General features: G+C 43.8%; 2 protein-coding genes across 3 annotated transcripts in view; both read left to right on the top strand.

Moving 5' to 3' along the window:
* scg3 (secretogranin III) overlaps nucleotides 1-8593 on the top strand; it is a 45374-nt gene extending 36781 nt beyond the window's left edge. For both annotated transcript variants that reach the window (XM_072464963.1, XM_072464964.1), the window contains exon 12: nucleotides 7738-8593. In XM_072464963.1, the coding sequence (XP_072321064.1) occupies nucleotides 7738-7856 (119 nt within the window). In that variant the 3' untranslated portion in view covers nucleotides 7857-8593. The remainder of the gene's footprint in view (nucleotides 1-7737) is intronic.
* A 700-nt stretch (nucleotides 8594-9293) lies between these two features.
* On the top strand, nucleotides 9294-10999 carry LOC140381401 (uncharacterized). The gene is made up of 2 exons (XM_072465452.1): nucleotides 9294-9607; nucleotides 9914-10999. The coding sequence occupies exons 1-2, from the start codon at nucleotides 9318-9320 to the stop codon at nucleotides 10803-10805; spliced, it is 1182 nt and encodes a 393-aa protein (XP_072321553.1). The 5' UTR covers nucleotides 9294-9317; the 3' UTR covers nucleotides 10806-10999.
* The last annotated feature ends 224 nt before the right edge of the window (nucleotides 11000-11223 follow it).

Genomic DNA, 11223 nt, shown 5'->3' on the forward strand with positions numbered 1-11223 from the left:
AGGGGTCTTTTCGTTTTGATTCAGTTTTGAGTTAACCAAGCGACCACCTACTCGCAAGAGTCCATTTTCATCCAAGAAAGGGTCTAAGTTCTTTAAAGGGCTGGTTTTGGGAAGTTTTTCTTGGTTTTGTAAACACTTGATTTCGTCGGCGTACACATCCTGCTGCATTGCTTGAATCACAACATCTTGCGCTTGATTAAACTCAGCAACAGTGAGTCCTGTTTCGCAGTAGTGCCAGCCATTGCACTGTTTAGGTTTGCGTGAAGCTAAACTGAAATTGTGGATGATGTGCAGTAAACGAGCGAGTGCACGGGTAAGTGATTTCCAAGACGAAAACTTTGTGAATCTCTGAGAGCCGAGTTGGTTGAAACAGGTAGTGGTTTTGAGAGTGGATACCTGTGGTCTGACTTCTGAGTCAGTGCTGGGCTCAACGAGGTCATATGTGTCCGTGGGAATGCCCTGATTTTGCACCAGAATGTCTGGGCCAGTGAGCCAGTTACTTAGTGGTAGTTGGTAAGCAGGAACAGAACGAGTGGCGTGGTCTGCGGGGTTCTGACTGCTGGGTATGTAAAACCACTGACTGGGCTGAGAAGAACGGTGGATTCTGTTTACACGGTTACTAACATAGACATAGAATCTACGTGTCTCGTTATAGATATAACCTAAAACGACTTTACTGTCCGTGTAAAATGTGCAGTTATCTAGTTCAATGTCTAGTTCATCTGAGATTAGGTCTGCAAGATCTACTGCTAACACAGCGGCGCAAAGCTCTAATCTTGGGATGGTCTGATCAGGGCGTGGAGCTAGCTTTGCTTTACCCATCACAAAGCCCACTTGGCAGTTTCCTACTGCGTCTGTGACTCTAAGATAGGCTACTGCTGCAATGGCCTTAGTAGACGCATCTGAGAAGATGCACAGTTCTTTCTTTACAGCAGTAGAAGGTGAAATGTCTGTGTACACTCTGGGAATCGACAGCTTTGACAATTCTTTGAGTGAGTTTTTTCCAGAAAGTCCAAGTTTCTTGCATTTCTGAAGGCAATGGTGCATCCCAGTCTCCGTTCTCAACAGTGAGTTCCCTTAGAATCCACTTTCCCTGTATAGTGACTGGCGCTACAAAGCCTAAAGGATCGTAAAGGCTGTTAATTGTTGATAAAACACCTCGCCTAGTGAAGGATTTCATCTCATCTGAAGTATTGAAGGTGAAACAGTCTTTTTTTATGTCCCAAAGAAGGCCGAGACTACGTTGAATGGGGACAGAATCGGCTTCAAAGTCTAAATCTTTTAGGTCTTTAGCATGGTCTTGGGACGGGAAAGCTTCCAAGACTTCTTTTCTATTGGTTGCAATTTTGTGCAGTCTCAGGTTTGATTTTGAAAGTGTGTCTCGTGTTCTTTGCAAAAGAGACACAGCTTTTTCAACAGTAGGCAAAGATTTAAGTCCATCATCTACGTCGAAGTCCCGTGTGACAAACTGCTGAACATCTGGATCACATCCACAGCGTAGAACGGACTGATGCAAGCCATACATGGCAACCGCTGGAGAAGGGCTGTTCCCGAAAACGTGAACAGTCATTCGGTATTCTGTAATGTCTTTGGAAAGGTCATTGTCACGGAACCACAAAAAACGCAAGTAGTTCCTGTCCTCCAGACGAACGTTGAAGCAATAAAACATTTGCTCAATGTCTGCGGTAAACGCAACAGCATCTTTCCTAAAGGGCATGAGGACTCCAAGTAGTGAGTTGTTAAGGTCTGGCCCTGTTAACAACATGTCATTCAAAGACACACCTTCATGTTTGGCACTGCTATCAAAGACTACCCTAATCTGTTTGGGCTTCCTTGGGTGATAAACGCCAAATAGTGGCAAATACCAACATTCTTCTTCATCTTCCAAAGGAGGAGCTATTTCTGCATGTCCATTTTGAAATACTTTGTCCATAAAGTTTATGAAATGCTCTTTCATTTCTTCCTTTCTTTCAAAATTGCGGACAAGTGACATTAAGCGTTTCAGTGCTTGCGGCCTGTTGTTTGGTAGTTTCTGACGTTGAGATTTGAATGGCAAAGGCGCTGTCCAAGTACCATTTTTGTCCTTTGTAAGTCCTTCCTCCATTGTTTTTAGAAATGCCTTGTCCTGAATGGAGGGCGCAATGTAATTGTCAAGTTTGGTTTGTTTGAACAAATTACATCCTAAGTGGTCGGGTTCACATGTGGTGTTGTCACCGAGCTGAGTGCTGACACTGAAAGGAATTTGGATGTCACAATGCTTTTCTTTAACATGGTATACATTTGGGCATGGCTCAAACACTGTGGGACGACCTTTCTCAGTGGCATTGGTGAAAAGAGTGTTTACTGCCAAGGTTTTGTGGACATCACCTAAACACACGTTTCCTACTATGACCCATCCCAGGTCAAGTTTTTGCGCATAGGGTGCATTGTGAGGGCCACTTATCTGTTTGCGGACTTTGTGTACTCGTACTACGTCCCGTCCAAGGAGCATTAGTATATGAGCGTTAGAGTCCAAGTCAGGGATAAGATGAGCTACAGGTTTGAGGTGGGCGTGATGCATGGCCGCACTTGGAGTAGGAATCTCACATCTGTCATTTGGGATGTTTTTGCATTCAATGAGGCTAGGCAGTGGGATTTGGACTGTGCCATCTAAAGCTTCCACTATGTAACCAGTAGCTCTCCTACCCATAGCCTCTTTAACACCTGCACATGTTCTAAGTGAATAGGGAGAACTAGGACCACAGTCATTAAACAACTCAAAAAACTCTGGGCGGACTAGTGATCTGTTACTCTGTTCATCATGAATGGCGTAGAGTGGTACTGCTTTGTCTGGACAGCCTACAGGGTAAACTTTTACGAGACAAATTTTAGAGCATGATCTACCTGCCTCACTCTCACCACAAACCTGAGTACATTTTGTCATTATCTCCTCAGGCAGTGCGTTACCTGGCTCCCCGCCGTGCTCTGATGCCGGCTCTGAGTTTAGCTCTGGTTCTGTCTGCCATGGGGCTAGGCCAGGGTGAAGTGCAGCACAATGTTTTTCATTGCCACACTCGGAACACTGGAGTCTGACTTTACAGTCTTTGGCTATATGCCTGGATGAGGCGCAGCATCTGAAGCAAATATTGTTTTCTTTTATAAATGTTTTTCTCTCGTCAAGAGGTTTCATGCGAAAGGTTCTACATTTTGTTAAAGGATGAGCCTTTTTGTGCAGTGGACAGAGTTTCTCACTGTCTGTTTTTTTGTACGCATGGGTTTGTAAATCTGGATTGAAGCCCGTGCCTACATCAGTTTTGTGCACTGATATTTCTTTTTGTCTGTTTGCTTTCCAAGGGGGTTTGTCTGGTTTGGGAGCAGCATCTGTGTATGAGCTGAACTGAAAGCTAGGGTCATTCCTAGCATTGGCCTCTTGAGCGACAAAGTTCACAAAAACCCTGAATGGTGGATAAGTGACACAGTTTTGACGTTTGTATGTTGTTCCAACTGTTATCCATCTTTCCTGTAAGTTAAAAAGGAAGCTTTTGGATGATAGGATTTACACCTCTGGCTGTGTCTAGATATGAGAGGCCAACAAGGTCTCCTTCAGCTTTAGCACTCTCGATTTCCATTAGTAGGTCGCTGAACTTTCTTAGTTTCACATAGTCTTTAGATGTGATTTTTGGAAATGAATCTACTCTTTTGAAAAGGGCATCTTCAATCGCCTCAGCTGAGCCGTAACATTGTTCAAGTCTATCCCAAATCATCTCAAGACCTGCTTCAGGATTGTTTATGTGTATGGCTCTGATTTGCTCCACATGTTCAGCGGATTCTTTGCCAAGCCATTTTAACATCAAGTCCATTTCCTCACTAGCTGTCAAGTCCAACCCTCTGATAGCACTGTTGAAAGAGCGCTTCCACGCTCTAAAGTTTTGGGGCTTATCATTAAACTGGATAAGTCCTGTTGCAACTATTTCCCTGCGCGCAAAGTACCTGATAAAGTCAGTTGCATTACTGTCCCTCTCTTGGGGAGGATTGAAATGTGTTGGTGCTGACACCTTGTGGGTCCAGTTGGTAATGCCAGGTTTAAAAGGATGGGAAAAGGCACTAGCTGGAACATACTGGGAATAGTTGCCATTTGGAAAAGAAGCATGTGGAGTTAGATAGTTGTTGTTATCCTCTCCTCTAGGTTGTAACAACGCATTGCTAATGTGCTCCTGCTTGAGTTGCATTTGTGCATCATTGTTTTGTAATGGTTCAAAAGTGCAACCTTCACCCTTGTTCATAAGTGTGGCTTGGTCCTTGACATACTGTTCAGTGCGCTCGGCTTTTTCGGACCGAGTTGGATGGCTTTGAGCGTCTAACTGTGAAGCAGCGGCTGCCTCTAATTCTTCTGCTTCTGCTATGGCTGAGGCTAAATCTTTTTCCTGCCGTAATAGCTCAATAGATGCTTCGAGTTTAGCTTTTTCTAATTTCAAACTCATCTCTTTTTCTGCAAAGTTGAGACGGGCCTTTGCTGCCTCAGCTTTTGCTCTTGCCTTGGCAGCTGCAGACCCTGTTGATCCGGCTTCAGACCGGGTTTTATAGGATACAGACTTGTTGGATGGCGCCTTGGCGGATGTTGCGTTGCATGGCGTGCTGTCCGATGATGAAGCCTGGGTGGATGGAGCTTTGTCGGCCATAGTTGCGTTGACAAAGTGACGATTGCTGGAACACTGCTGAATGCCTTGCTGCTTGAGGCGTAGTAGTGGTCAGCGTAGATTCACTCTTGTCGCAGGGGGATGACCGCAGAATCTTCTGCCTGGATGCTGCCGTTTTACTGTGCTGATTAGCCGGTTTAACTCCTCTCTCACATCAATGACTCTGCAGACACGTTGTCTTTTAGTAGGTTTAATGATATTCGAAAAGGTAAAACTGAAAATAGACATATTTAAAATCAAAACATGTCCATTACAATACATATAAATAATAAATAAATCCACATATATGTATACAAAGCAGACTAGATGACGCAATATTGATGGCTACGTGGTTAGCGTGTAATTAACATATTGCAGAGATGGAACAGTCAAATTCAATACTGAACACTGGCTTATAGAAAATAACATAAATGCAGCTGTTGTGCACGCGTACAACATTACATACCGGCAATGCAACCTCAAAATAAAGAAATCTGCGATCTCCAAAAGCAGCCAAAGCTGCGTGCGGCCGTGCCTGGTGCCTTCATGGCTCGCTGTTACTTCCGGTTAAATAAAGTTTTGTTTTAAACATGTGCTCTACCTGCGACATTTAAAAGTATCCACTAGATGGCGGCATAAGAAAACAAATGCAATGAAATTAAAGCATAGATCAAATTATGCACTTTTAAACTAAAAACACAACATTAATGCATAACAGAACAATAACTTTTCCCTAGGGCGGGACTAATCCGGCTCAGGGCAGTATACATTCTAGCTCCTCAGATCAGAGCCTTCAGATTGAAAATAACTTAACTTCCTCTTGGAAACAGAAAATGTTGTGGATTTGCTGCAAAAAGTGGAAATGTAACAATTCACCCTGGAGAGACAAAGAGACCACGAGAATGGACTGTTTAGCAAGCTTTATTCGTGAGTTATTTGGCGCTCAGACCCCGGTGGAAGACGTTGCAATCATGGGCACTCCATGATCTATTTGTATTAGATGTCTCCCCCCGGAGCCTGGAGACTGGTGGTGGTAGATGTTAAGAGGAGGTAGAGGATGAGGGGAATGTAGAGGAGGAGCAGGGGAGGCGGTGGGTCGCAGTACTGTTTGAGCGGTCGAGGCATCTGCCTGAGAGCTTAAATGCGACCGCCTGGTGCTGATTGGGAGCAGGGGAGGAGTCACTGAGAGCGTTGATTGGGGATGAGGAGCAGGTGCGAGGGCCATGGTGCGACGCCCCCTGACCTTTCACCCTCCTTCTTTGGCCAGGAAAAACTGCATAACCTCTTTGGGATAAGCGCAGAAACCTGGGAGAGTCCATGGTGAAGTGAGGGATCTGACTCTCACAGACGGACAGGCGGGCGCCCGCTTGAGTGCGATGATGGCGCTGGGGAGAGGGGTCCTTCCATGGAGGCCTTGACGTAGATGGATGGAGTTAGGTCTTCCAGGCTGAATTTACGCAGGCTTCATAACTGCAATGTAATCTTTCCAACATAGAATGATATTTCTGTAATTTAGAGGGCAGTTTTTAGAATCTTTTCATTTTGTCAGATATTTAATTCTAGCACTTTTTGGTTGGATTGTCAAAATGTCTTCCACCCTAAAATGCCCCACTGTATAGAGTCTGAAGAAATAAAGTAAAACAATAAAACAGAGTTGTCTCTACTTAAAAGTGAACACTTAATTCTGTTCTACAATTCAGAATCCGCTCTCCCTCGTGTGAATCTGTACGTTCCTCTTATACAGATTTGTTTTGTCGCTTTCCCTGCGCTGAACTGGTCCCAACAAAGGGAAACACATTCATTTGATAAAGTACAGGTCGAGCAGATGGTCACATAACATTTCTTACAGGCAAATGGCACAGGCACAGGAAAACAAAGACTGTTCTTGATGAGAAGTCGTGTCACATAAAAGTTGGGCCAAATGACATTTTTCTCCAACAAAAGTCCCTGCCCACCACATTTTCATCTAAACTCACCTAAACGTATTCAAAGAGACAGTGTCCTCTGTCCATCTGTGTGCCCCAGGATCACACAGAGAAGCAGCCGATGGCACAGCTGTCGGCCTCAGATGGCTCATCACTTACAATGACCGATGTTTAGACTTTATTTTTGTCCGTTTCTAAATTTAGTGTTTGGTCATCCTCTGGGCTGCTGTTTCCGGGCACCTCGATCCTCATTCTACTTCTGAACTCACTTGTGTGTCTTCTCTGTTCAAACACTTCACTCTGGGCTTCTCCTGTCTCCTGGTCTCCATAGAGATGATAGTGCTTTGTCTATAATGTTCCCCATTGCATTAAGCTCATTCATCTGCATGGAGACAAGCGTGTGTGTTGCCATCAGGTCAAGTCACAGGTCAGATCTGGGGAGAGGCAAACCTCCTCACAGAAAGAATGCATGTTTGTCATGGTATTTTTGAGAAATAAAAACACATGTAATTGAATAAAGTAAATGCCATACTGTGGAACATTCCAAGCAGAGCAACATACCTCCCTGCCAGGAAAGTTAAATTGCTCCTTTAATTTGGACATTTAGGAATAGATTAAAGCCGTGGTAGTTATATATTTATGTTGTTTACACTTTTACAAGAGTATGTTGTAAAAGCAGTAAAAGCTGTACACGGCCATGAAAATGAATGCAAGTGAATATTAGTGGGGAGCCAAAGGGTTTGTGAGAACACTGAAAATCTGGTACTCAAGCTTTCAGTTAACAAAATTAACAAATCAAATCAAATTTGGTTTAATTCCTTCTATCATACATTTCATTTTTCATAGTCCCTCTCCTACACAAAGGGACAGATTGCATGAATAAGGTTTGAGCCTCTGTGCCATTGGTTTGATGACAGTTTCAGATTACATGTTGTGGTTGACTAGACTTTGAGACGTCTCCATTCTGGATTGTTGGCATCCTCTTAACCGCAGACAACTGACCTTAATCTCTCTGTCATGCACCAAGATTAGATATTGTTTGGGTTTCCTTTCCAGAGAAACAAACTAATCTTTCAAGTTGAGCAAAATATATTTAAAGCAAACTTTTCCAAACGTAGCATCATTGTCATTCTCTCTTTTCTTTCTTTGTCTTTCAGATTACGACTTGTCCAAGCTCAAAGACTTCATGGACCAGCAGGTGGATTCTTACATCGAGAAGGGCATTATTTCCAAGGACGAAGGAGGGACCATCAAGAGGATCTACAGTAGTCTGTGAACCCAATAATCTTACAAATCAGGACTGAATCCACAATCTGACAGCAAGACCTTTAGAAAATGCAGATATTTTCACAGCATGGCATTGTACAATCAAATCAACCCCCAATAGTGCTCAGAGACATTTACAGTACCGTGCAATACATTTTAAGGTGTATCTATGTGCAAAATTGTTGAAAAATATCGAAACTAGAATTATTTATAGACCATAGACCTAATGAAACTCGTTTGGTCCAAAGGTGGTGGTTGAAATCATCATAAAACGATGCGTAATTATTAAAGCAATCAACTTGGCTCACATTTATATAATTTTCTTACAGCTAACAATTGCGCGACAAAATAGAAACACTAAAAAGCATTTATCAAATTATGATTTCTCAAAAACGTCGAATCGATGAATGTTGAAAGTGTCATAATCCTTTCCTGTCAATCTACTTATTTTTCAGTGTCAAATCATCGTGTGTTACGTGTCTGATTTAGCCTGTTAAGTTCCCCGTGGTCTAATGTGTTCTATTCTACCAAAAATACCGTTTATCGTTGTGTATCGTTCAGTGCCCTTAACTTTACTTTTCATTCCCGCTCTCGTCCACTAGAGGGAGACATCGTGTAACAGTTTCTCTTGCCTCTGAGTTTGTCTAGACGCTAAAGTATGTAAACGTGTGTAAATAAGTGTGATTTTCCTAAAATGTAAACGCAAATAAAAGATTGTCTTTTCTTTAATGTTGTGCTTGAACTCTACATGACACGTTCTTCTGTATTTTTTTCTAATTATGACTTAGTTTGCTTAATTTGTAAATCGATTAAAGGAACATTTGGGGTGAACAGGCCAGCTACAAGAACACACAAAAGCAACGCAAATGTATGTATTGTAACGTAAAATATATATTTTTTTTGTTATTTTATAGCAACTAGGTCGTTATAAGCTTTAAAATGTTATAAACCAGTGTATAACAACCAGAAAAAAAAATTAAAAATACAGATCTGATTACCTTTTATAGCACCTTAAGTTTGGAGATTAAGAAACTAAAACATTGCTAATTTTACATAAACTCAAATTGTGTTGTCCTGTTGTTGAGTTCCCGTGTTAGAGGTCTTTCATTTTAGTTGTCACATGTCAGTGTCTGGTGTTTTGTGGAGGAATAACAAGAAAAAAACATCGGTAACTTTGACCGGCTCAAACCACAGATGTATTAAACAAGCTGAATGAGGCCGGTCCGCTCTCATAATCCAATTTAAGTAGTGGCCGCTCCGCGTTACTGCAGCCTCCCGGCCGGGACAGGAGACCGCCATTAAAAGAGAGCATCCGGTGTGAAGTGTGAGCTGCTTCCGGGTCGTGCGTAGTACGTCACTGGAGCGTGATCTCTGATTGGCTGCTGCGTCGCGTCTGCCGCAAAAAAGTTGAGCGCGGTGTACTCACATGCGCAGTGGAGGTGTTGTCAGTGTGGTCCTGATCTCGGTGAAAATGGCGGATATTGAGAACGCGGCTTTCACATATTTGGTTCTAAAAACCCTTCGGAGGCGCCGGGCTCGGCGGCGGCGGGCTCAGAAACTCCAACTACTGCAGGGGCGATCTGAGTTTGGTGAATCCCATCAGTTGCCTCAAGAGCTGCGTCTCGATGATCGAAGCTTTCAGCGCTATTATCGTCTGTCCCGGCCCCAGTTTGATGACCTGTTGTCCCGCATTGGTGCGAGGATAACTCGCCAGGACATCCACTCGATTCCAGCTGCTAAGCGCCTGTCCATCTGTCTTCGGTCAGTAATTAATCATATAAGTAATAACAGAGTGTAAACATACATGGCTAATAAAAGTAGGGAGTGTCTACAGAGCCGCGAAACTGCCATGTTGTTTTGTGCCGCGGCTCCTGAAACTGCTATAAAAGTAACCAGGGTAAATAGTCGACGGAGTTTAAACTATATTTAAACGGAGCTCGACGTTTATACAACAGCAAGTGTGTTTTTTATTAAGTCTTTATTGCTTGTTCTTGTGCACCATTTTAGAAAAAGTACAAGTAAACAATATTTAGGCTATATAGTTATTTGTTTGTTTGTTTTATTCAGATTTCTTGCCACTGGGGACTCCTTTAAGTCAATCGCCAGCAGCTTCAGGGTTAGCGAGTCCACAGTCTCCTCCATCATCCCTGATGTAGCGGCTGTCATCTGGAACTCTCTTGTGGGAGAATTCATGGCTGTGCCCACAACCGAGGAGTGGAGGTCCATTGCAGTGGAGTTCGAGGAGCGGTGGAGCTACCCTCTCTGCTGTGGAGCTGTGGACGGGAAACATGTCCGGTTGAAGCCCCCCCCCGACTCAGAATTCTTCAATCACAAGGGGGAGCATTCGCTGGTTCTCCTGGCCGTGGTCGATGCCCGGTATCGGTTCCGGGTAATCGATGTGGGGGGATACGGGAGGATGAGTGATGGGGGGATCTTGGCCAACTCTGCATTTGGTCAGGCCTTGCTCGAAGACACTCTCCAGCTGCCCCAGGATCTGAACCTGCCTGGGGCTGACGACCGAGGCCTACTGCCCCATGTTTTTGTTGCGAGTGAGGCATTCCCGGTGCGAAAACACATGATGAGACCCTTCCCTGGACGTGGGCGCCGCCCTTTAGAAGAGCGGGTCTTCAATCACCGCCTCTCTCATGCACGGCAGGTTGTTGAAAACGCCTTTGGGATCTGGACCTCACAGTGGAGGATGTTTCTGCGGCGCCTGGAAATCCACCCTGAAGACGCAGAGAAGTGTGTGAAGGCAACTTGTCTCCTCCATAACTTCATGCGAGCCACAGCCCCGGAGCATGTGCCTGGAGCGTGTGAAGATGGAGCTCATGAGGAGCCACTTCCAGGTGTGGGGCGGATCGGGTCAAACAACGGATCAAGAGAGGCCTTGAGGGTGAGGGAGGCGTTTAAGGCCTATTTCAATGAAGAGGGAGCAGTGTCATGGCAGCCAATACAATAGTCATGTCCTCCACCGGACTGACCCACAAGGGCTCTTTTAAGAGCCACCCACTAAACAACAAAGAGCTTTATTTCAGTCTGTTTAGGTAAATGTGTCTACAGTCTGTTGTATAGTGTGTTTTTTATAAAGTGTTTTTCATATTTATAGGCAGCGTCTGCAAAGACCACATTCTCACTCAAGATTGAGCCAAAATGCCAGGCTGTTTACATAAGTTAATAAAACAGTGATAAGCTTCTCAGCTCTTGTCCTTGTGTTTGTTTTTGTTTATTATTTTAAATTTTGTAGAAAACGGTTCAGTTGTTTCATCTGGACTCAGTTTAGAAAAAACTTGACGTTTCGACTCTCAACCAAGAGTCATTGTCAATAAGCGAATTTAGGCCAGAAACTCAGATATTTATACTATTCTATGGTAAGTCCA

The sequence above is a fragment of the Eucyclogobius newberryi genome, unplaced genomic scaffold (assembly GCF_026437365.1).
Source record: "Eucyclogobius newberryi isolate DKJ021-1_F unplaced genomic scaffold, fEucNew1.0.hap1 SCAF_5, whole genome shotgun sequence".
NCBI lineage: Eukaryota > Metazoa > Chordata > Actinopteri > Gobiiformes > Gobiidae > Eucyclogobius > Eucyclogobius newberryi.

What these genes read in the sequence shown, in the direction of transcription:
- LOC140381401 (XM_072465452.1), top strand. Translation starts at nt 9,318, where the DNA reads ATGGCGGATATTGAGAACGCGGCTTTCACATATTTGGTTCTAAAAACC. An exon ending in CGCCTGTCCATCTGTCTTCG is followed by an intron (nt 9,608 to 9,913) that starts GTCAGTAATTAA and finishes TGTTTTATTCAG; the next exon opens with ATTTCTTGCCACTGGGGACT.